At 42.6% G+C, this 26,521-nt stretch overlaps 1 protein-coding gene across 1 annotated transcript in view; it reads right to left on the bottom strand.

The window, feature by feature from the left end:
• kcnc2 (potassium voltage-gated channel, Shaw-related subfamily, member 2) overlaps positions 1-26,229 on the bottom strand; it is a 77,438-nt gene extending 51,209 nt beyond the window's left edge. Inside the window, exon 1 of the mRNA XM_034074755.2 lies at positions 25,105-26,229. Coding sequence (XP_033930646.1) covers positions 25,105-25,656 — 552 coding nt within the window. The 5' untranslated portion in view covers positions 25,657-26,229. The remainder of the gene's footprint in view (positions 1-25,104) is intronic.
• Between the last annotated feature and the right edge of the window lie 292 nt (positions 26,230-26,521).

The following is a 26,521-nucleotide window of genomic DNA, read 5'->3' as shown; positions in this document are numbered from 1 at the left end:
AAAGTAGAGACACTACATACTGATATGAACTTGAACATCAGCAGGAGAGGACTCTTTAAAGTAGAGACACTACATACTGATATACACCTGAACATCAGCAGGAGAGGACTCTTTAAAGTAGAGACACTACATACTGATATACACCTGAACATCAGCAGGAGAGAACTCTTTAAAGTAGAGATACTACATACTGATATACACCTGAACATCAGCAGGAGAGGACTCTTTAAAGTAGAGACACTACATACTGATATACACCTGAACATCAGCAGGAGAGGACTCTTTAAAGTAGAGACACTACATACTGACATACACCTGAACATCAGCAGGAGAGGACTCTTTAAAGTTGAGACACTACATACTGATACACACCTGAACATCAGCAGGAGAGGACTCTTTAAAGTAGAGACACTACATACTGATATACACCTGAACATCAGCAGGAGAGGACTCTTTAAAGTAGAGACACTACATACTGATATACACCTGAACATCAGCAGGAGAGGACTCTTTAAAGTAGAGACACTACATACTGATATACACCTGAACATCAGCAGGAGAGGACTCTTTAAAGTAGAGACACTACATACTGATAAACACCTGAACATCAGCAGGAGAGGACTCTTTAAAGTAGAGACACTACTTACTGATATGAACCTGAACATCAGCAGGAGAGGACTCTTTAAAGTAGAGACACTACATACTGATATACACCTGAACATCAGCAGGAGAGGACTCTTTAAAGTAGAGACACTACATACTGATATACACCTGAACATCAGCAGGAGAGGACTCTTTAAAGTAGAGACACTACATACTGATATACACCTGAACATCAGCAGGAGAGGACTCTTTAAAGTAGAGACACTACATACTGATAAACACCTGAACATCAGCAGGAGAGGACTCTTTAAAGTAGAGACACTACATACTGATATTCACCTGAACATCAGCAGGAGAGGACTCTTTAAAGTAGAGACACTACATACTGATATACACCTGAACATCAGCAGGAGAGAACTCTTTAAAGTAGAGATACTACATACTGATATACACCTGAACATCAGCAGGAGAGGACTCTTTAAAGTAGAGACACTACATACTGATATACACCTGAACATCAGCAGGAGAGGACTCTTTAAAGTAGAGACACTACATACTGATATACACCTGAACATCAGCAGGAGAGGACTCTTTAAAGTAGAGACACTACATACTGATATACACCTGAACATCAGCAGGAGAGAACTCTTTAAAGTAGAGACACTACATACTGATATACACCTGAACATCAGCAGGAGAGGACTCTTTAAAGTAGAGATACTACATACTGATATACACCTGAACATCAGAAGGAGAGGACTCTTTAAAGTAGAGACACTACATACTGATATACACCTGAACATCAGAAGGAGAGGACTCTTTAAAGTAGAGATACTACATACTGATATACACCTGAACATCAGAAGGAGAGGACTCTTTAAAGTAGAGACACTACATACTGACCCCTGCCCTAGATTATGTTCAGATACACAACCAAAATGACAACAATGTTGATTTGTATAATTAGTGTAGTAATTAATGCAGTGTGGGACATTTTTGACATCTTAAATGGTGTTCAATAAAATGTGGTGATAATTCATGGTTTTTGTGTAAATGTAAGAACAGTTAAAACAGACCGGTCCAATTTTCCCGGGAACACCAAAGCAAAGAGGGGAGAGACGAACAAGACAAGGGGGTTACGAAGCGCCCGTGAGTGTGTCAATGTGTGTGTGTGTGAAGACGTGACACACTGTCCTCCTCCAGCACGCTGCTTAAGTGACTTCTAATGGTAAGAGAGTCATGGTTCGCGGCAGAGCTTGGCAGAGAGTGAATAGCATAATTGCCAGTGTGTGAGAGGGTGGGAATACGAGGGTTATATTTACATGCTGAGTTACTCACACCACGGCATTTAAATGTGACACTGCAGCTGGCGGTAAACCTGCAGATCTCACACGGCGCCTGATTGTTTTTATTAACATAAACGCTTTTTCAATCGTGGAATGATATTACACTGCGTGGCACGCGTTTTGGATGAAATGCCAGCACATTAGATTAAGAACATGATGAGACTCATATCTGATATTTATGGCATGAATGACACATGGTGGTGAAGTGATGATTCATATTTGTAAGCCGACCTGGGAGTTAGCATTTCAAGAGTTCCTTCGACAAAATGTAATGGGATTTTGCCATTAAAGTGAAGAAAAAATAAGCTTTGTGCCCAACACACATTTACAGATTGATCACGTTTTCAGCAGGATAATCTCAATCTTTATTTATTTATTTATATAGCACATTTAAAACTACCTCAGTTGACCAAAGTGCTGTACAGGGAGTAAATACAATATCAAATAACACAATGGGAGTCAAATAATAAAAAATAAAAAAAACGTGATAAAAAGCACAATAACTAGAAACATATAAAAACACATACAAATGTAAAAATGTAATATCCACTAGTTTTAAAAGCCAGATAATCTCAACATATTAACACCACTTTATGATATTTGAAGACTAACGGCAATCACTAGAGGTAAAAAGCTCAAAACGAACTACAGCACGGTCACATGACTTCACGTCACCACTGCTAAGCTAAAGGTGGCTAATGTTGGGCTATAAAGGAACTACAGCACGGTCACATGACTTCACATCACCACCGCTAAGCTAAAGGCGGCTAATGTTGGGCTATAAAGGAACTACAGCGCGGTCACATGACTTCACGTCACCACCGCTAAGCTAAAGGTGGCTAATGTCGGGCTATAAAGGAACTACAGCACGGTCACATGACTTCACGTCAACACCGCTAAGCTAAAGGGGGCTAATGTTGGGCTATAAAGGAACTACAGCACGGTCACATGACTTCACCTCACCACCGCTAAGCTAAAGGGGGCTAATGTTGGGCTATAAAGGAACTACAGCGCGGTCACATGACTTCACGTCACCACCGCTAAGCTAAAGGTGGCTAATGTCGGGCTATAAAGGAACTACAGCGCGGTCACATGACTTCACGTCACCATCGCTAAGCTAAAGGAGGCTAATGTTGGGCTATAAAGGAACTACAGCACGGTCACATGTCTTCACGTCACCACCCCTAAGCTAAAGGTGGCTAATGTTGGGCTTTAAAGGAACTACAGCACGGTCACATGACTTCACGTCACCACCGCTAAGCTAAATGAGGCTAATGTTGGCCTATAAAGGAACCACAGCACGGTCACATGACTTCACGTCACCACCGCTAAGCTAAAGGAGGCTAATGTTGGGCTATAAAGGAACTACAGCGCGGTCACATGACTTCACGTCACCACCGCTAAGCTAAAGGTGGCTAATGTTGGGCTTTAAAGGAACTACAGCACGGTCACATGACTTCACGCCACCACCGCTAAGCTAAAGGTGGCTGATGTTGGGCTATAAAGGAACTACAGCACGGTCACATGACTTCACGTCACCACCGCTAAGCTAAAGGAGGCTAATGTTGGGTTATAAAAGACCTACAGCACGGTCACATGACTTCACATCACCACCGCTAAGCTAAAGGTGGCTAATGTTGGGTTATAAAAGAACTACAGCACGGTCACATGACTTCACGTCACCACCGCTAAGCTAAAGGTGGCTAATATTGGGCAATAAAAGAACTACAGCACGGTCACATGACTTCACGTCACCACCGCTAAGCTAAAGGTGGCTAATGTTGGGCTATAAAGGAACTACAACACGGTCACATGACTTCACGCCACCACCGCTAAGCTAAAGGTGGCTGATGTTGGGCTATAAAGGAACTACAGCACGGTCACATGACTTCACGTCACCACCGCTAAGCTAAAGGAGGCTAATGTTGGGTTATAAAAGACCTACAGCACGGTCACATGACTTCACATCACCACCGCTAAGCTAAAGGTGGCTAATGTTGGGTTATAAAAGAACTACAGCACGGTCACATGACTTCACGTCACCACCGCTAAGCTAAAGGTGGCTAATATTGGGCTATAAAGGAACTACAGCACGGTCACATGACTTCACGTCACCACCGCTAAGCTAAAGGTGGCTAATGTTGGGCTATAAAGGAACTACAACACGGTCACATGACTTCACGTGACCACCGCTAAGCTAATGGTGGCTAAGGTTGGGCTATAAAGGAACTACAGCACGGTCACATGACTTCACGTCACCACCGCTAAGCTAAAGGAGGCTAATGTTGGGCTATAAAGGAACTACAGCACGGTCACATGTCTTCACGTCACCACCGCTAAGCTAAAGGTGGCTAATGTTGGGCTTTAAAGGAACTACAGCACGGTCACATGACTTCACGTCACCACCGCTAAGCTAAATGAGGCTAATGTTGGGCTATAAAGGAACTACAGCACGGTCACATGACTTCACGTCACCATCCCTAAGCTAAAGGTGGCTAATGTTGGGCTATAAAGGAACTACAGCACGGTCACATGACTTCACGTCACCACCGCTAAGCTAAAGGTGGCTAATGTTGGGCTTTAAAGGAACTACAGCACGGTCACATGACTTCACGCCACCACCGCTAAGCTAAAGGTGGCTAATGTTGGGCTTTAAAGGAACTACAGCACGGTCACATGACTTCACGACACCACCGCTAAGCTAAAGGTGGCTAATGTTGGGCAATAAAAGAACTACAGCACGGTCACATGACTTCACGTCACCACCGCTAAGCTAAAGGTGGCTAATGTTGGGCTATAAAGGAACTACAGCACGGTCACATTACTTCACGTCACCACCGCTAAGCTAAAGGAGGCTAATGTTGGGTTATAAAAGAACTACAGCATGGTCACATGACTTCACGTCACCACCGCTAAGCTAATGGTGGCTAAGCTTGGGCTATAATTAAGGAACTACAGCACGGTCACATGACTTCATGTCCCCATCACTAAGCTAAAGGTGGCTAATTTTGCGCTATAAAGGAACTACAGCACGGTCACATGACTTCACGTCACCACTGCTAAGCTAAAGGTGGCTAATGTTGGGCTATAAAGGAACTACAGCACGGTCACATGACTTCACATCACCACCGCTAAGCTAAAGGTGGCTAATGTTGGGCTATAAAGGAACTACAGCACGGTCACATGACTTCACATCACCACCGCTAAGCTAAAGGTGGCTAATGTTGGGCTATAAAAGAACTACAGCAAGGTCACATGACTTCACGTCACCACCGCTAAGCTAAAGGTGGCTAATGTTGGGCTATAAAGGAACTACAGCACGGTCACATGACTTCACGTCACCACCGCTAAGCTAAAGGTGGCTAATGTTGGGCTCTAAAGGAACTACAGCACGGTCACATGACTTCACGTCACCACCGCTAAGCTAAAGGAGGCTAATGTTGCGCTATTAAAGAACTACAGCACGTTCACATGACTTTACGTCACCACCGCTAAGCTAATGGCGGCTAAGATTGGGCTATAATTAAGGAACTACAGCACGGTCACATGACTTCATGTCCCCATCACTAAGCTAAAGGTGGCTAATTTTGCGCTATAAAGGAACTACAGCACGGTCACATGACTTCACGTCACCACTGCTAAGCTAAAGGTGGCTAATGTTGGGCTATAAAGGAACTACAACACGGTCACATGACTTCACATCACCACCGCTAAGCTAAAAGTGGCTAATGTTGTGCGTGATGACGTTTAGTCGTCTCATTTAGACACTTGTTAGCTACCGCCCTTTTTAAAGGACACCTATCGTGCTATATTTGAACAATATATTGTAGGGCCATACCTAGATAAAGTATATAAGTATAGTTTTTTTTTCAAAATACCAAAAAGATCCTGCATTTTAGCCATGCCTCATTTCGCTCTATTTGCTCTTTCCAGCGCTGTTTTTGCAGGGGGCTGATTATGTGAGCTGCAGCTGACCACGCCACCCTGCAGGAGAGGGGAGCGTGCTCTGAGATCAGCTGCTGGGCTGCAGCGGGGAGAAGAGGGGGAGAAAAAGAGATCTCCTTCCACCGTGTTGTATTCTTATCGAAGTAAGAAGAGAAGTAATGGGGCAGAAACCCTCCTTTGTACGCAGCGGTCCAGACATAGACATCAAACGGCGACACATATTCAGTTGCCAGTTACTTTGGCATTAGGGCAGGGATATCTAGATACTTTCCAAGGTTTGACATCATGAAGTGTGCTACTTTTAAAGCAAGCAACGATGTTTTCAAATCAAAAAGCTCCTCAAAAACACTATCGAAGCAGTTCCTTGCTACGTTAGTTCAAACAGTAACGGACTACTTTTCTTAGCGGATGCATGTCAATTTAAATCAATACATACAACTATTTTTTAAATCAATAAAATAATTTTCTAAATCCATAAAAGCAGTTCAATTAATATTGGGAGTCATGTCGTTACTTTGTTGAGAATGTGGCCATGTAATAAGCGGGATAATGTGCACATTGCATAATGTGCCTTCATGCCGATCTAGATCTAGTGCTCCTGATCAGCCTGTCGGTGTTCTTTTCCCCATAATGACCGCGTCGCTGCACATTATCCCTTACATATGATTATATAGAGTCATTATTCATTTGTCTTAAAGCAGGAGGCGCAAACGTTTGCCTCGGGAGGGAGAAAAAGAGCCACAGCGGCGAATAAACAGAAGGTCAACCATGCGCCGGAAGTCTTCTTCGCTGCTTTTGTGGCAGACTACAGCGCCACTTACAGGCCTGGCATATGTACTACAGCCCAACCTCTCATTCCCCTGATAGGTGGATAATTGACCAATAGCCGTAGCGCCACTTTACTGACGTCAGTAAAGTGTTCAAATCTGGATCAGTCTGTATCAGATCCGTTGCAGCCCCTTTTTTTAGAGATTTGGGTACGGAGGAAAATAGAGAGGGTTGTGTTTTCTGACACTTGGCGAGTTCCCTGGAACACCGGGGACACATATTCATGTATAAAAGACGTACAAAAGTGCATGTTGCATGATAGGTCCCCTTTAAATTCACCAGTGGGGTATTTACTGACATGTTTTTTATTTGTTTACTTACAAATTGAGCAAGAAGATTTAAAAATGTTAGCAGATTTTTGGTTTGGGAAACAAGGTGCAATATTGAATTGTTTTCTCATAGACATTAGTACAAGAGTCTTCGAAGGCACATTTTAAAGACAGTTGGTTAAGATCAACAATCTTTTTGGTCAAAATCGGACGCTATATATATAAAATATGCACATAAGCTGCACTAATTTCTAGGGATGTAACGATACCAAAAACTCACGGTACGATAATATCGCGATAACAAGTCCACGGTACAGTATTTATCGCGATATTGAATAATAAAGGAAAAGGTTTGTACCTACTAGTAGCCTACTACCAAACAAAGTAGGCATTTTCTTTGTGCCACTGCATCTCACAAATAAACAAGGACATTTAATAATCAGACCCTGCAATAAAATAAATCAAGTTTCACTTTAGTTTTTCAAGTAACTCAACTCAAACTCACGAGTCACTCACTCAGCATTATCAGACAGGTTGTTTTTTTTTCTGCTACCGCAAGTTCTCAGAGTAATCCCCCCAAGGTCAAGCTGATTGCCCAAACCTCAGACTCAGTTCAGTATTTGGGTGAACATGATCTCTGGGGTCGATCAGATAAATCACAAGACGCATTGACTTTTTATTTTTATATCAGCTCCCTTGTCTTCTTATCATCCTTTCTTTCCTCCTTCTTATAGAACAAGCAGATTAATGGTGGTATCTCCTGATGTTTTTTAGGAAACGAAATCCAGTGCATTGACTTTATTTGTGAAATCGGCCCAGAATAAAGACCAGTGATGGATCACAGAGGTGAAAAGAGAGAACGGTCTGAGCGGAAATAGATTTCTGCATCAAAGTTTAACCTTGAAGTCAATACTTGTTGGACAAATCTTGGCTAACAATAAATATGAATAGTGATTAATACCGTTGCCCCTGAATCTTCAAATCACTGATAAGACTGCTGTTAAAGCTGCTATTTCTCTACCTTTTATGATTGTCAGTAAATGACTCAACTAAGCACTTGGTTTATTCATAGTCAAAAAGTGTCCTTAGTCGATGAGTGACATTGGTGTTTTTATTACGTTTAGTTGATGAACTCATGAGCAAATCTCTGGTAAACACATGATTTGACGACTTTTATCTAATAATTCTGACTTTTTTTCTCATAATTCTGACTTTTTTTCTCATAATTCTGACGTTCAGAAATGTTTTTTGTTGTGTAAGGTCATGTATTCAACGTCTCTTAACTCCTTCATGTTTAGGCAATGTTTACAATCCATCACTAAATTCATGGCAAACCAATTTTAACATCATGCAATAACACTAAGACGACATTAGTTGCATCTTTTTAATAAGTTGTACTTTCAATGTAGTGAGAAACATGGGCTTGTGCTTCACTGAGGATCTTTGTTATTCTCAGTGACAGGAAGGCCACTGCAGTTATTACACTTTGAAATATGTGTAACTGTTAATATAAAACCCACACTGCTCAAACTTCATTACTTTTCCTGAAATTGGTATATGTTTTTGTTTTCATTAACATCAAATAAATGTCACGTACCCCCTGCAGTACTCCAACGTACCCCTAGGGGTCCGCGTACCCCCATTTGAGAACCACTGCTCTAGTTCACAGCGATGCCAGAGACAAAGTAGTCCTTGGATAACAGCCGGTTTACTGCTGAAAGGCTGCATTTCACGCGTTTGAGCAACGCTCAAGTCAAGCTCACCAGGAAGTGGCCGTATTTGTACTTTCTGGCTGATTTGGACGAATTGTGGGTCGAATGTAACGTTTTTTAGGACTCAAAATAAATTGTTGGTCCGATTTGCATAATTTTGGTGTGTTTTTTTAGGTATATTGAGGATGTTGAATCCATTTCTGACTTTTTCAGAATCAGAAATGGGTGCTTTGGGTCCCCTAAAACTTAGAAATCATCCCTAAATTCATCAAAATCAGCCAAAATGTCCACTTTCTGGTTAAAACTGCAATTTCTTATCCTGAAAATGTCAGAAATTGATTCAACATCCTCAATATACCTCAAAAACTACTAAAAAACTGTCCAAACCTGCCAATCCATGTAATAGCCATTGTCTGCATATGCAAATTAATGCAACTTATGCCAAATGTGCAAATTGCCCAACATATGCAGGTTAGCATCCGGCAGTTTCTATGTGCCGGGGGCCCGTACTCTACATCTCGATCATAACACTTGGACTAATTATTTAACACTGAGAAAATTGCAAATCAGTGTCTTACGTTGACACATATGCAAGTGTTTCTAAAAGGCCGATATTAAGGATGAGTCATATCCGCGCATCGGCAGGACAGATGTGAGAGATATGAGATGAGAATCACTATTTGATTACGATTGATTTGGACGGTTAACACTATGATAATCAAATGACTGCAACAGGATCTCCAACGGTCTAACATTTAGAGGTAAAGAGTTCTCACACCTTAATGAGACAGCTCTCATTCCTCGAGTAAACTTCACTATCGACCTGATAGAGGAATCTCTCGCTTCGCCGTCTTTTCAGACACCAGAGCCGTGTCTCTACTTTAAAGAGTCCTCTCCTGCTGATGTTCAGGTGTATATCAGTATGTAGTGTCTCTACTTTAAAGAGTCCTCTCCTGCTGATGTTCAGGTGTATATCAGTATGTAGTGTCTCTACTTTAAAGAGTCCTCTCCTGCTGATGTTCAGGTGTATATCAGTATGTAGTGTCTCTACTTTAAAGAGTCCTCTCCTGCTGATGTTCAGGTGTATATCAGTATGTAGTGTCTCTACTTTAAAGAGTCCTCTCCTGCTGATGTTCAGGTGTATATCAGTATGTAGTGTCTCTACTTTAAAGAGTCCTCTCCTGCTGATGTTCAGGTGTATATCAGTATGTAGCGTCTCTACTTTAAAGAGTCCTCTCCTGCTGATGTTCAGGTGTATATCAGTATGTAGTGCCTCTACTTTAAAGAGTCCTCTCCTGCTGACGTTCAGGTGTATATCAGTATGTAGTGTCTCTACTTTAAAGAGTCCTCTCCTGCTGATGTTCAGGTGTATATCAGTATGTAGTGTCTCTACTTTAAAGAGTCCTCTCCTGCTGATGTTGAGGTATATATCAGTCTGTAGTGTCTCTACTTTAAAGAGTCCTCTCCTGCTGATGTTCAGGTGTATATATCAGTCTGTAGTGTCTCTACTTTAAAGAGTCCTCTCTTGCTGATGTTCAGGTGTATATCAGTATGTAGTGTCTCTACTTTAAAGAGTTCTCTCCTGCTGATGTTCAGGTGTATATCAGTATGTAGCGTCTCTACTTTGAAGAGTCCTCCCCTGCTGATGTTCAGGTGTATATCAGTAGGTAGTGTCTCTACTTTAAAGAGTCCTCTCCTGCTGATGTTCAGGTGTATATCAGTATGTAGTGCCTCTAATTTAAAGAGTCCTCTCCTGCTGATGTTCAGGTGTATATCAGTATGTAGTGTCTCTACTTTAAAGAGTCCTCTCCTGCTGATGTTCAGGTGTATATCAGTATGTAGTGTCTCTACTTTAAAGAGTCCTCTCCTGCTGATGATCAGGTGTATATCAGTAGGTAGTGTCTCTACTTTAAAGAGTCCTCTCCTGCTGATGTTCAGGTGTATATCAGTATGTAGTGCCTCTACTTTAAAGAGTCCTCTCCTGCTGATGTTCAGGTGTATATCAGTATGTAGTGTCTCTACTTTAAAGAGTCCTCTCCTGCTGATGTTCAGGTGTATAGCAGTATGTAGTGTCTCTACTTTAAAGAGTCCTCTCCTGCTGATGTTCAGGTGTATATCAGTATGTAGTGTCTCTACTTTAAAGAGTCCTCTCCTGCTGATGTTCAGGTGTATATCAGTATGTAGTGTCTCTACTTTAAAGAGTCCTCTCCTGCTGATGTTCAGGTGTATATCAGTTTGTAGTGTCTCTACTTTAAAGAGTCCTCTCCTGCTGATGTTCAGGTGTATATCAGTATGTAGTGTTTCTACTTTAAAGAGTCCTCTCCTGCTGATGTTCAGGTGTATATCAGTATGTAGTGTCTCTACTTTAAAGAGTCCTCTCCTGCTGATGTTCAGGTGTATATCAGTATGTAGTGTCTCTACTTTAAAGAGTCCTCTCCTGCTGATGTTCAGGTGTATATCAGTTTGTAGTGTCTCTACTTTAAAGAGTGCTCTCCTGCTGATGTTCAGGTGTATATCAGTATGTAGTGTCTCTACTTTAAAGAGTCCTCTCCTGCTGATGTTCAGGTGTATATCAGTATGTAGTGTTTCTACTTTAAAGAGTCCTCTCCTGCTGATGTTCAGGTGTATATCAGTATGTAGTGTCTCTACTTTAAAGAGTCCTCTCCTGCTGATGTTCAGGTGTATATCAGTATGTAGTGTCTCTACTTTAAAGAGTCCTCTCCTGCTGATGTTCAGGTGTATATCAGTATGTAGTGTCCCTACTTTAAAGAGTCCTCTCCTGCTGGTGTTCAGGTGTATATCAGTATGTAGTGTCTCTACTTTAAAGAGTCCTCTCCTGCTGATGTTCAGGTGTATATCAGTATGTAGTGTCCCTACTTTAAAGAGTCCTCTCCTGCTGATGTTCAGGTGTATATCAGTATGTAGTGTCTCTACTTTAAAGAGTCCTCTCCTGCTGATGTTCAGGTGTATATCAGTATGTAGTGTCTCTACTTTAAAGAGTCCTCTCCTGCTGATGTTCAGGTGTATATCAGTATATAGTGTCCCTACTCTAAAGAGTCCTCTCCTGCTGATGTTCAGGTGTATATCAGTATATAGTGTCCCTACTTTAAAGAGTCCTCTCCTGCTGATGTTCAGGTGTATATCAGTATATAGTGTCCCTACTTTAAAGAGTCCTCTCCTGCTGATGTTCAGGTGTATATCAGTATGTAGTGTCTCTACTTTAAAGAGTTCTCTCCTGCTGATGTTCAGGTGTATATCAGTATGTAGCATCTCTACTTTAAAGAGTCCTCTCCTGCTGATGTTCAGGTGTATATCAGTATGTAGTGTCTCTACTTTAAAGAGTCCTCTCCTGCTGATGTTCAGGTGTATATCAGTAGGTAGTGTCTCTACTTTAAAGAGTCCTCTCCTGCTGATGTCCAGGTGTATATCAGTATGTAGTGTCTCTACTTTAAAGAGTCCTCTCCTGCTGATGTTCAGGTGTATATCAGTATATAGTGTCCCTACTTTAAAGAGTCCTCTCCTGCTGATGTTCAGGTGTATATCAGTATATAGTGTCCCTACTTTAAAGAGTCCTCTCCTGCTGATGTTCAGGTGTATATCAGTATATAGTGTCCCTACTTTAAAGAGTCCTCTCCTGCTGATGTTCAGGTGTATATCAGTATGTAGTGTCTCTACTTTAAAGAGTCCTCTCCTGCTGATGTTCAGGTGTATATCAGTATGTAGTGTCTCTACTTTAAAGAGTCATCTCCTGCTGATGTTCAGGTGTATATCAGTATGTAGTGTCTCTACTTTAAAGAGTCCTCTCCTGCTGATGTTCAGGTGTATATCAGTATATAGTGTCCCTACTTTAAAGAGTCCTCTCCTGCTGATGTTCAGGTGTATATCAGTATGTAGTGTCTCTACTTTAAAGAGTTCTCTCCTGCTGATGTTCAGGTGTATATCAGTATGTAGTGTCTCTACTTTACAGAGTCCTCTCCTGCTGATGTTCAGGTGTATATCAGTATGTAGTGTCTCTACTTTAAAGAGTCCTCTCCTGCTGATGTTCAGGTGTATATCAGTATGTAGTGTCTCTACTTTAAAGAGTCCTCTCCTGCTGATGTTCAGGTGTATATCAGTATGTAGTGTCTCTACTTTAAAGAGTCCTCTCCTGCTGATGTTCAGGTGTATATCAGTATGTAGTGTCTCTACTTTAAAGAGTCCTCTCCTGCTGATGTTCAGGTGTATATCAGTATGTAGTGTCTCTACTTTAAAGAGTCCTCTCCTGCTGATGTTCAGGTGTATATCAGTATGTAGTGTCTCTACTTTAAAGAGTTCTCTCCTGCTGATGTTCAGGTGTATATCAATATGTAGTGTCTCTACTTTACACACATGGAGAGCAGTTGTTTTTCTTCGTAGTACACAGCGTCGTTAAAAGCCTTATTGGCCAAATGGATTGGTTCGTTGTTTTAAACATGGAGAGCATTTGCAAAAAGCTCATGGAATTTAAATTCTACCTCCCTCATTTATTTTCACTGGGTGCTGCTTTGCACTTCCTGCTACCTGCTACGTGCAAAGCATGAAGAAGAACTGGACACAATGCTGGATCAACAATGTAATATACAAATGTGTGAGCTTTGAGACGTGTTGCAAACATCGTGACCCCTTTAGCTTCTCCCCGGGCGTTTCTCTTCGGAGCAGCAAAGCCCTCGTGGTTTCCACTGCAGAGCAAACCAGCCGTGAATAACCCGAGCCTGAATCCAGGAGGGAGGTACTAATGGATCTGGTGTTGCCAGGTCAGACTCAGGGAACCGTAGGAGAAGACTCTGCGCTGCTCTTTGGGGTCAGCACGCTTTCACTTCAGTCGATCTATAAAGCCAGTTTAGAAAAACACATATTTCTCCCAACTTTCAAAAAGGTGACACCTAGTTTCAATATGAAGGCAAGCATGGGAGTAACAGTCGTATTTCGTAAAGGCACACGTGTCAAACTCGAGGCCCGGGGGCCAAATCAGGGCCGTGGTGGATTTAATTTCGGCCCGCAGGATCATTTCTAATTCCTATTAGATCTGGCCCGCCGGTATATTGCACCTTCCCTCCATCCTGAGGGTCTCCTCCGCTCAGAGCCCAAACATTGATGACCTTGCACCCTGATGAGACGCCAAGTGTCTGAGCTAGCATCTCAGAGCAGCACACTGAGTGCAATGGATGCTTCCTTCTGCACTTTCTCTCACGACAGCAGGGCATGTTTGGTTTCTCTTTGAGGGGAATAGTTTTGTTGAAGCTGTTGTTGGCCTGTGGGGAAATGTACTCATAAGAAGTGACTCTGGAGAAGCTGCAGATAGAGCCATGAGAAATGGATGCAGCTGATTATTTAATGTTTAATGTTGTTTTTATAGGCAATAATTTAAGCTTTGTTAGTTCCAGGTTTAATATGTGCAATAAGTTCATTTCAATACGTTCTGCAATAAACATTAAACCAGTCCGGCCCTCCACTAGCACCCGTTTTTAAATGTTGGCCCACCGTGTATTTGAGTAAGGCATCTGCAACCCTAACCCATATCAAAACCATTGTGATGCAATATTAGTTTAGTAAAACAACCATAAAGCTTTTAACCTGTGGGAAGGAGGTCATTATTTATGTGTAATATGGTAGTCTTCCATAATAACATGCAGCATCGTTTGTTCTTTTTACATATGTTTCTCATTTGTACTGAGTCACGTGTGTCTCTGTGAAGACATACCACAAACGTATGAAGCCACAATTTAGATTTTGATTATTATTGTGAGCAAAGGCTTTAGATCTGCACTTGATCACCTTTCTATTTCTTCATTTACTTAAAGGTCCCATGTCATGGCCATTTCTACGGATCATAACTCCATGGCTGAGGTCGACTAGAATAGATTTAAATTGTTCAATGTTCCAAACTCACATTGGTTTCTCATCATCTCTGTATAGCATGTGTATTCACTCTCTGTCCTAAACGGCTTGTTGGAGCTCCTCCCCCCCACTCCCTGTGAGCCCAGTGTGTTCTGATTGGTCGGGACGTTGCGAGGCTCGCTGCTCACTGAGCTGGCTTACTGGTGTGGTTTCCGGGTCGGTGAGACAGCGCGAAACTCACCCTGAGCACACACACACTCACAGCCGAAGTAAAAACAATAAGTGTGGCTTGATATTGAGAAAGAAAAATGTTTATAACGCTGTGAGTCAACGGGTCTGAGGAGAGCGTTCCTCCACCATCCCAACTCGCCTGTTACCAACCAGGGAGCTCTATGCAAGTCAATGGGACGCCCTGCTAGTTGAACATGGACGCTAAAGGTCCTGGTGTGTGAGGAGCTCCGCCGATTGGTCCATTTTGGTTCCCGGAAGAAACAAATGGAGAAAGATAAATCTCCAGCGAGGCGTTCTGGGGCAGCAGACAGGTCTTCTCTGAGTCAGAGCTTTACTCGCTACAGGGTGCACTTTGAGGGTTTGTGACTGCAGACCGTCTACATGCAGAAACACCTTCATAACACGAGGGGACGGGTGACAACCGGAAAAACATGACGTGGGACCTTTAATAAACAGATCCATAACAAGTGACTTCTGAGCGACTACAATCTGTTGAAGAAGAATGCGTCACCTGAAGATATTTAGCAATTGTTTAGATACTAATTGACGGACGAATCACAAACACAATGCAGTGCTTACTGGTTATATCTCTGAGGTATATTATCTACTTTACAAAGCAGCATCTGGCTCCCGCTGAGATGGACCTCAGAGAAACAGATCCTCTCATCTTTGATCTGCTTCACTTCTGACAGCAGCCGTCACCCAGGGCAACATCAATGTCTGTTTGCACAACAAAAAGAAGCACTGAAGCTCGTCCAATTTGTCATTTTGTGAAAACCACCATTTCGGTGGAAAAACACTCGACACGATCGGCTGACTAACCCTGTTTAGTTTTTACCTGTGCAAACCCAACCTGGATATTGCAGGAAGAAGTATGGAGGGAGCAGGTTCAAAGATGCACCACATATCAGTCGTAGGAACCACCAAGGAGACAGAGAGGCGTGCTGGAAAGTCAAACATGCACATCATGCCGACTTGTCGTTTACTTTAAACTGACTTTTCGTAAACCACATAGCAATGATTATGTGGATATGTCATCCTTCCTCCTTTTGTGTGATTCACCCTAAGAAACAACAACGTGTGTAATAATAACCGTAAGACATAAGATGGATGTCAAAGAGAACTATTCTCCTGACATATAAAGGTATATAATTGTCTTGTTGTGAATACTCTTCAACGACAACAAAGATCCAAAAGGGCCCCACAAAGCAAAGGGATGTCAACGTGTGTGTGTGTGTGTGTGTGTGTGTGTGTGTGTGTGTGTGTGTGTGTGTGTGTGTGTGTGTGTGTGTGTGTGTGTGTGTGTGTGTGTGTGTGTGTGTGTGTGTGTGTGTGTGTGTGTGTGTGTGTGTGTGTGTGTGTGTGTGTGTGTGTGTGTGTGTGTGTGTGTGTGTGTGTGTGTGTGTGTGTGTGTGGAGGCAGAGAGACAGAGAGAGTGTGTGTGTGTGTGTGTGTGTGTGTGTGTGGTGTGTGTGTGTGTGTGTGTGTGTGTGTGTGTGTGTGTGTGTGTGTGTGTGTGTGTGTGTGTGTGTGTGTGTGTGTGTGTGTGTGTGTGTGTGTGTGTGTGTGTGTGTGTGTGTGTGTGTGTGTGTGTGTGTGTGGAGGCAGAGAGACAGAGAGAGTGTGTGTGTGTGTGTGTGTGTGTGTGTGTGTGTGTGTGTGTGTGTGTGTGTGTGTGTGTGTGTGTGTGTGTGTGTGTGTGTGTGTGTGTGTGTGTGTGTGTGTGTGTGTGTGTGTGTGTGTGTGTGTGTGTGTGTTAGCATTACCATCCTTGTGGGGACCTACATCTGTTTACATAGTCACGTGTGGGGACTCGCCCCCCTTATGGGGACAAATTGGAGGTCCCCATGAGGGGGATCATTAATTTTAGGGTGAAGACTTGGTTAGGGTTAGGGTTAGACATGTATTGGTTATGGTTAAGGTTAGGATAAGTCTCCAGGAAATGCATGAAAGTCAATGTAATGTCCCCTGAAGTGATGTATACATGGTATGTGTGTGTGTGTCAGGGTTTCCGCTAGGATTTTTTCTCGCCGGTCAAATGTCCGGGCAGAATTTATTTTACCGGACTAATTTGAAACTTACCGTGTGTCATATTTCAATAATAATAATAAGAGTTGTGTAGCAGAGTTTCCGTTAGCAGGTAATTACCGGACTATGAGCAGATATGCTTCAGTTTAAAACTCAGTTCACGGGACTCATTTTTATATTGCTTCAGTTTATAATCGTAACAGATCGAAAAATTCAGATTCATTTTTCAATAAATGATTCCACAAACAACAAACATAATTATTACATTCAAACAAACTACTTGTAGTAGATAACGTACATTATTCAGAAGTTTACATCAACTTTGAATAATAACACGGGAGAAACGGAGCCTCTCTTTTCCCCTCTCCCTCTCTCCCTCTCTCTCTTTCTCTCTCTCTCCCTCCCTCTCTCTCTCCTGACAGCACATCAGTTTCTCATGCAGCTCCTGCAGCCCACTAAACAGAGGGCGGGGCTTCAGGTGATCATGCAGAGCTGCGTGTCTCGGTCAGACTCAGCAGCTGATCTGATCTCTCTCTCTCGCGTCCGGTTACACTTCACTCGCGTTTATGTCCATATCGATCAGATCCAGCTCTCCTGATCGGCCTTTATCGAGAGCACCGATCAAACTATTAAGAGTGAATATCGGCCGATAATGACCGGCGGCCGATCGATCGGAGCCTCCCTAATTATTACCAGACATTTTGACCGTCAGGTTTTGAATTTACCGTTTTTTTATAAATTTTACCAGCTAAAAACCGGTTATTACCGGCTAACGGAAACCCTGGTGTGTGTGTGTGTGTGTGTGTGTGTGTGTGTGCGTGCGTGCGTGCGTGCGTGTGTGCGTGCGTGTGTAGAGAGAGAGTGCAAGGCCTGATGGGAAGTCGTATGGTGAGCAGCTGTGAGGTAAGACGTGGTTCACGCATACAGAACAAGTCCCTTCTATTTCCAACAGGCCGATCCTTTCTCTTCTGAGTGCACAAAGACACGTTTTAAACCGTTGCGGAACCAAGTAGAATCCACTTTAACTCGTATTTATTACATTTAGGTCAGAATTGGTCAGGAGAAGCGATCAGACGGGTTAAGGAAAGAAGCTAACTTTCTTTAGAGGTAAACCCATAAGTAAGAACACCCAAAATGTCATTATTAAACCTCGAAACAAGAGACATATCGCACACTCCACATAGCAAAGACACGTGAAGCCTGAAAATGCAGCCAAAACATCGCCAACCATATTTGTTCATAGCAAAACAACTCTTTCCAAAACATCAAAGGAGTTGAATATAACCTCTTAAATTAAACGTATGTTTCCTCTGATTTCCACATCTATCTTGTGTCCTTAGTGATGATTGAGTAGAGGTATTGTGTTCCTTGTTTACCATGTTGTCTACTATGCTTCAAACATACAGGTTCTTCCTCTGTTTGTAAAACCCAAATATTGTCGAATTTCTAGTTGTAAATAAAAGTCAAAAAGCAGGTTTGACTGTGGCATGACGTAATGTGTCTGGAGACAGGGACGTCTAATTAAACTCCAACAGTTTGGGATATTTCATGACAATTGGTTTGATTAGTTTAACGGCAACACCAGGGAAAAAGCAACCTTGAGATGTGTATTTTAGAAGGGTTGTTTTCACTAGTCTCACCAACATCTCTAAATGAACCAGAGCATGGAAACACAGATGTTTAGCTATCTCAGATACAGCTGTGACAGAAGAGGCGCATTCACACTGCGGTACTTTTCTCTTTACTTTTTAAGGTTCATGCGAACTTAGTTCATGAGAACTCTTTTATCGCATTCACATCAAAAAGAGCCGGTACTAAAATTAGTTCATGCGAACCTTTTTACCCGGCTTTTTTGAGAAAAGAGCTATATTCCTGATTGGCTGGGCGGATTGCAAACCACGCCCCGTAAAACTCCCAAAACGTTTTGTGAAGCCGCCATTTTATTATCCTCGCATTAGCATTATTAGCATTAGCATTAGCCCAGCGCAGAAACGCAGAGAGACTAACTTATGGCAACACAAAATAAAACATGGGAGCGGTGGAGATGAGGAGGTGTCGGCGTTCTGGCGATTTACTCGGAAGGCTTCAGTAGAAGCTGCTGGGAGTCCCAGCAGCTTCTACTGAAGCCTTCCCCAACTCCGGGGACTTCCGGCCGGGGACTCCGGGCGGCAGTATACGCCGTGAAGTGGGTTGCGGCCTGCCAGTAAACCCAAAGCAGAAGAAGAAGAAGTGACGTCAGCGGCTTCATTTGCCTAATCTTCCCTCAGGGACTTATTCCGGTGTGAACGCGATCTGTACTTAGTTCATGAGAACTAAAGAGTTCGCATGAACTAAGTTCGCATGAACCTTTGTGGGAAAAGTACCGCAGTGTGAATGTGCCTAATGTGTTCATTTTAAAGTCTCTCTCATACTATCCTCCTTATTACTCCTCCTCCCTGTACTCTGAGTTATTACAGTCAACCAAAGGCTTGTTACCGTCTTAAAGCTAAATACAGTGGAATGAAATGTAACTGCTGTATCCTGGGAATGTAATGTGTGATAACCGATGTGCTCACGATGGGTTTTATGACACTGAAGGAAGGACAGGGGGAGAGGAAGACATGTGCTGGTGGTTTATAGGGTACACGTATTTATATATTTTTGTATTCGGGATTGTGGGAAACGGTATTCGATCTCTCTGTCTGTACACACACTGAAAGATTGACAATAAAGTTGACTTTGAAGACTTTGATTTTGAGCTGTGACACTCAGCTGTTATGTGTGAGTTTTGCTTATTGTGATGTGTCAAACTCGAGGCCCGGGGGCCAAATCAGGGCCGTGGTGGATTTAATTTCGGCCCGCAGGATAATTTCTAATTCCTATTAGATCTGGCCCGCCGGTATATTGCACCTTCCCTCCATCCTGAGGGTCTCCTCCGCTCAGAGCCAGAGCCCAAACATCGATGACCTTGAACCCAAGATGAGACGCCAAGTATCTGAGCTAGCATCTCAGAGCAGCACACTGACTTCAAAGGATGTGTCCTTCTGCACTTTCTCTCACGACAACAGGGCATGTTTGGTTTCTCTTTGAGGGGAATAGTTTTGTTGAAGCTGTCGTTGGCCTGTGGGGAAATGTAATGATAAGAAGTGACTCTGGAGAAGCTGCAGATAGAGCCATGAGAGATTAATACAACTGATTATTTAATGTTGTTTTTATAGGCAATAATTGAAGCTTTGTTAGTTCCAGGTTTAATATGTGCAGTAAGTTCATTTCAATAAGTTCTGCAATAAACATTGAACCAGTCCGGCCCTCGGCTCCTCCCACCATGCATTCAAATAACGTAAATATAAGTAATGATAATAATTAAGCCCCTCATAGTGTGTATTTGTCAGATAGTCTACAGATTACAGATTACTCACCCTCACCCTGTACTCAGTTTCTCACACAGTAGTTCCAATAGTCTTAAAGTAGTTTTTAAAATAGAAGTGGGAGAAGAACTCAGATCTTGTACTTGAGTAAAGTAGAAGTACTCAGATCTTGTACTTGAGTAAAAGCAGAAACACTCAGATGTTGTACTTGAGTAAAAGTAGAAGTACTCAGATCTTGTACTTGAGTAAAAGTACTCAGATGTTGTACTTGAGTAAAAGTAGAAGTACTCAGATCTTGTACTTGAGTAAAAGTAGAAGTACTCAGGTCTTGTACTTGAGTAAACGTAGAAGTACTCATATCTTGTACTTGAGTAAAAGTAGAAGTACTCAGATCTTGTACTTGAGTAAAAGTAGAGTACTCAGATATTGTACTTGAGTAAAAGTAGAAGTACTCAGGTCTTGTACTTGAGTAAAAGTAGAAGTACTCAGATGTTGTACTTGAGTAAAAGTAGAAGTACTCAGGTCTTGTACTTGAGTAAAAGTAGAGGTACTCATATCTTGTACTTGAGTAAAAGTACTCAGATCTTGTACTTGAGTAAAAGTAGAAGTACTCAGATCTTGTACTTGAGTAAAAGTAGAAGTACTCTGATCTTGTACTTGAGTAAAAGTAGAAGTACTCAGATCTTGTACTTGAGTAAAAGTAGAAGTACTCTGATCTTGTACTTGAGTAAAAGTAGAAGTACTCAGATCTTGTACTTGAGTAAAAGTAGAAGTACTCAGATCTGGTACTTGAGTAAAAGTAGAAGTACCAGAGTGTAGGAATACTCTGTTACAGTAAAAGTCCTGCATTCAAAATGTTCCTCAAGTGAAAGTAGAAAAGTATTCTCATCTAAATATAGTGAAAGACAGTAAAAGTAGTCGTTGTGCAGATTGGTCCATTTCAGAATAATATATATGATATGTTTTATAATGATTGATCATGAAAGTGTTCTCAAAGCTGGTGAAGGTGCAGCTAGTCTGAAGTACTTTGTAGACTGCAGGGTAGCTGGTGGATTTACTCCAGGTGGAACTGAAGATTCAACACTTGATTATATTTCACATCATTCATCCACATCTGAGAAGTAACTAGAGGTATTAAATACATGAAGTGGAGTGAAAGTACACCATGTACCTCTGAACTGTAGAGGAGTATAGTACAAAGTAGCATAACATGGAAACACTCAAGTAAAGTATCTACTTAAGTACTTGAGTAAATGTACTTAGTCACTTCCCCCCTCTGACAGCATTAGGAAAGCACTTAAAGTCACGCTCCAACTCTTTGCCTCAGAAACGCAGCAGTGATCGTTTATGGTCGGTCGAGCAGGTTTTTCTAAAAATGAAAAAATCAGCTTCACACACCGGACGGATCTGAATGAAAACAGGCCGTGGTGAGCGATGATGATGTTGCCATGACAACCGGCAGGCTGAGCGTGCAGCCTGGCTTTTTTTCTATGTTTTATTTTATTTTATCTTCAGGCGTGCGGCGACGGGCGGCATCCGGTCTGAAGTGAAAGAAAGAAAGCAAGATGCAGTCTCAGGTGGCATCATGGGATAATAAAGTGTGGGGGGGGGGGGGGTAAGGGGGAGAAACTACAAAAAAGAGATCTTTTGACCTCAAGGGGTCACCTGGTTAAATAAAGGCTACAAACAAAAAGGTGGTGTTGTTTTTCATTACCATCCATTTCCAGCACAATATGTGAGGGACAAACAAACAGGTACACACACACACACACACACACACACACACCTTTTGAATTCAGAAAAAAGCACAATAATAACCAACAGGATACAAACAAAGCGCTGCTGTTAGAACACAACACAGATCCAGAGAGAGGAGAGAGGACGGGATGCAACAATAGAACCAGCGTGGGGGGGGCAGAGAAACGTGTGTGTGTGTGTGTGTGTGTGTGTGTGTGTGTGTGTGTGTGTGTGTGTGTGTGTGTTCAACAGGACACAGTTCGCCAACCTTTTTTTACACAAAGGCGCTATCAAATGTTTTTAGCAGATGTAAATATAATATCATGAAAAAGCCTTTTTGCAATCGGTGATGGATCGATTGATGTTATCGAGAACAAAACTGTTAATATCTTCTATTAAATCCAGGCTGAAGACTTTTGTTTCTGCCGCTGCTTTGTGTTTAAATCAAATTACACTTCATAAAATAACTATTTATACCTCACACTAAAGCCCTTTGCATTGCCTTGTGTGTGTGTGCTATATAAGTGCACGTGCCTAATATTGTCAAAGGGAACAGTGTGTGAGCTTTCCACTGACACCGGTGAGCAGGCCTTTCATTCGAAGGAGGAATATTCAACATTCCTCTCATCTAACGCCTTCTCAGGGGGCGGCTAGTGTCCTTCTTTTAGAAACACACACTCTCCCAGGCAACACACACACACACACACACACACACACACACACACACAGGCTGAGTGTATTAAAGGTAAACCCGAGCCAGTTGGCCTTTGCTAACGGAGGTAAGTTCGCACACACAAGGCTAAGCTAACAGGAGTATCATCACTCTCTCTGGTTCCCAGGAAGACACTTGGAGAAACAGATGCTTCTGTGTGCTGTTGGTGGCGGGGAAGTGTGTGTGTGTGTGTGTGTGTGTGTGTGTGTGTGTGTGTGTGTGTGTGTGTGTGTGTGTGTGTGTGTGTGTGTGTGTGTGTGTGTGTGTGTGTGTGTGTGGGGAGACACAAGCATTAGTTTCCGTCACTAACTCAATATTTACATCCGCTGGAAAAGTACAAGGAACCGACTTCATCACGGCTTCTCTGACAAATAATGATTTCCAGCTAAGTGTAATGCAAGGTTTATGTTGCTTTGCGAATAATATCTAGGTTCAGTATCAATTTGAGGGATTCAACTCTAATTAAAAATATATATGGAAGATACAATAGACCTGACTTCATAAAAAGGAATCGATCAGACACGTCGATGCCACACTGTTACGGTGAGCAGGAAGCAGGACCCAAAAGCAGATTAAAGTGACAACAAAAACTCCTTTATTTCAAGGCTAAACTATTTACAAAGACTGAACAGAGCAGTCACGCAGACCAAGTCATGACACCAGACGAACCGACACAGGCAGAAAAACCAGAACTTAAATACACACAAGACTAATCATCCAAACAAGACACAGGTGAGGAGGGAGGAGAAAGCACGGGGACACCACGTGCACACAATCGAGTAAATTAGACACACGAGGGGAACTGACGACAGGGAACCACAGACAGATCTCAACCAGACAAAACACAACGCAGACATATACATCGACTCTGTAACGTAATACTGTAACGATAGGATACATGTACTACCTCGAAATGTCCCAGAAAAACACATATTCCGGGTTTTATCTGTTCGTTCAAATGTCTTTTGTCCCTAACTGTAATTAATACTACACCACAGATGTACTTGTCTTATATCTGTTTGGTTAAAATGCTGCTGCGGACATTATGAAGATACAGTATGTGTGTGTGGCCATTGCGTCCATTTTTTTATTCACACACCAAGTCTTCACTCAGCTGGCCAATAAGATAAGGGATCGATTTGTTGTCCATTACCCAGAATGCACCTGCAGCCTAACGCTCAGCAGTACTAGTACTTTTTTCTTACGCTTAAAATCTATTTAACACCCTGCCTTTTAATTATTAAAAAATAAATGATAGGGATTTGCACATTTGAGAATAACTCTTGTGTGAGGTGTGATTTTCTAACAACTATGATGGTGTTAAAGTTTTAAAAAGAGGGAAAATACATGTTTCAATCAGGGCGTCAAAAATCAGCATGCAGGTAAAACCTCAACATGAACACTTGTGTTGTATCACACTGCACTGGGTGTAACGTTAATGTGTATAAGGTAACATGCCTCATATTCACAGCATGAGCTACTACTGGTTTTGGAAAATACATGTATTATTCTGTGTATTGAGTGTTTCTGATTGAGATCTAAATGGCTGCACGTGTTGAAGTTGAATAAGCTGTAAATAAACAAATCCTTTACAACGGCATGATGGCGGGGAAATAATGCCGGCTGCTGCTGCTGAGACAACACATCCCCACTCCCAGGTCGGCCTATGTTGACGTTATGTCAAGTCCCCTGGCGGCTTTTTCCAACGCAAGGGGGGGGGCCTTAGCGTCCATTTTCAACGCAAGGGGGGGGCCTGAGAAGGTCCATCCTGACAGAGAGTAAGCCTTGCTTTATTTTCAAAGTGATAGTTGAACCTGTACGCAGATCAAGTTCATAATCAGGTGTCTTGACTTGAAAGTATTCTGAATAAAGTAGAGATATTATATTAGTATATTATTCATATTACATGAACAGTTCGGGAAGAGATGATCCACTGAAGACATTTCACTTTTTTAGGGGAAAGTTCTGACTAACTTTTCGTGGAATTTTGGGTTTTAAAAATAACTTGTTGAGGCTTTACTGTGAATGAGGAGGTGTCTTGACTTGAAAGGATTATAAATAAAGTAGATTACTTCAGTAGAGTCATATATAATTCAAACAAAATAAATAGTTTTGAACGAGTTGATCCACTGCAAGACATCTGACTTTTTTAGGAGGAAAGTTATTTAGACTTGTATTACTTTATTTACCTTTTCTGGGGTTGAAATTACTTTTGGAGGCTTTAAATGAACCCGTTTGCAGATGAGGTTCCTAAACAGGTGTCTTGACTTGAACACATAAGGAATAAAGTAGATTACTTCTTAAGCAATATCATATAACATGAACAGTTTGGAAAGAGATGATCCACTGAAGTCATCTAACTATTTATAGGAACGTTTCTGTGACTTTAAATCAACTTTTACTGAACTGTTGTGGGAAATTCACGGATGAACTCACGTCTTGAAGACTCGGGGGAAATCATTGTTATTGTGTGTGTTTTCAAAGCCTTACCCTCGCCGCCCTGGATGAATATGGGTCCTCGAACAGGTTCCAGATGACCGGCTGCCACTTCCTCCACAGACTCACATTCCCATCCACCACGTCCTCAATCCCAAACCTCTTCCCAATCTCATCCTCATCCTCCCCGGTGTCCACGTTGAGCTCAAACACATCCAGAGCCTCCTCCGCGTCCCGGTGCTGGCGGTACGTCATCCAGCAGCAGGGCTCCACGTCCATCTCATCGATGCCCCAGAAAGAGAGCTCTTCCTCGAATAAAGGTCCACACACATCCGCCGGGCAGTGGAGCTTCCCGGTGCGATAGTAGTTCAACACGTAGGCGAACACCCCCGGGTGGCGGTCGAAGAAGTACTCGTTTGTCCGCGCATTGTACTCTATAAACCCCGGCACTTGTTGCAGCTGATCCAGCACCGAGTCGATGTCTGAGTCGGAGGCAAGCAGGGCCAAGCGCGTGCCCGGCAGTGTTTTCAGGGTGCTTTTGTACGTCTCGTGCCTGGTGCCCCCCACGTTGAGGATTATCCTCTCGTTGTCGTCAAACTTGCCCATCGCTGTGTATCAGACATGACTTGATGGGAAGCAGGGGGGGAGTTTCGGCGAGCAGCAAGTCCGGACGGAACGACGAGCCCAGCGCGTAAAACACACCCACAGCCCCGATCAAGAAAGCAAGAAATGCATGTCTGGTCTCACTCACCCGATGCTTTTGTGGATATTTAGGGGGGTGAGGTTAGGTGTCCATCATTTGGAAGTTGGAGGCGGTCGATTTGTATCCCACAATCCGGTCAGACAGTGCACACACCCACAGTGCTCTTCAAAAAAGACGCTCCAGGATTGTTGTGGTTCGCAGCATCTCTGATCCCACTCACCCGACGCTGTAGGTGCTATTTAGAGGGTAGGTGGGTGAATGTGCCGATTTGTATCCCACAATCCGTTCAGACAGTGCTCTGAGTGTTCCGTGATCACACACACACAGTCCAAAACATAAAAAAAAGACGCTCCAGGATTTCGGCCGTTGTTCGCAGCATCTCTGTTGTCACTCATCCGACGTGTTAGTGGCTATCTAGGGATAGAAAGTGGGGTTTCCATCATTAGGTAAGTGGAGGTAGTCGATTTGTATCCCATAATCCGTTCACACAGTGCTCTGAGTGTTCAATGATCTCAACCAGTGGCTCCAAACAGACTATACGCTGCTGCCGTTGCGCGTCTCCTGAATCCCTGCCCTCTCCAAAGACGCACCACTGCTCGTCAGTGTCGAGGAGGTCGTTACTCAAATGTATGTAACGTAAGACACGAGACTCATTTCGGAAGGTAACCTAACCAGAGGTGTAAGAAGTACTCAGATCTTGTACTTGAGTAAAAGTAGAAGTACTCAGATCTTGTAGTTGAGTAAAAGTAGAAGTACTCAGATCTTGTA

The sequence above is a fragment of the Pseudochaenichthys georgianus genome, chromosome 23, assembly GCF_902827115.2.
Source record: "Pseudochaenichthys georgianus chromosome 23, fPseGeo1.2, whole genome shotgun sequence".
In the NCBI taxonomy this organism is placed as follows: Eukaryota; Metazoa; Chordata; class Actinopteri; order Perciformes; family Channichthyidae; genus Pseudochaenichthys; species Pseudochaenichthys georgianus.
The sequence above is the reverse complement of the archived record's forward strand: the minus strand, read 5'-3'. Positions and strand labels throughout refer to the sequence as shown.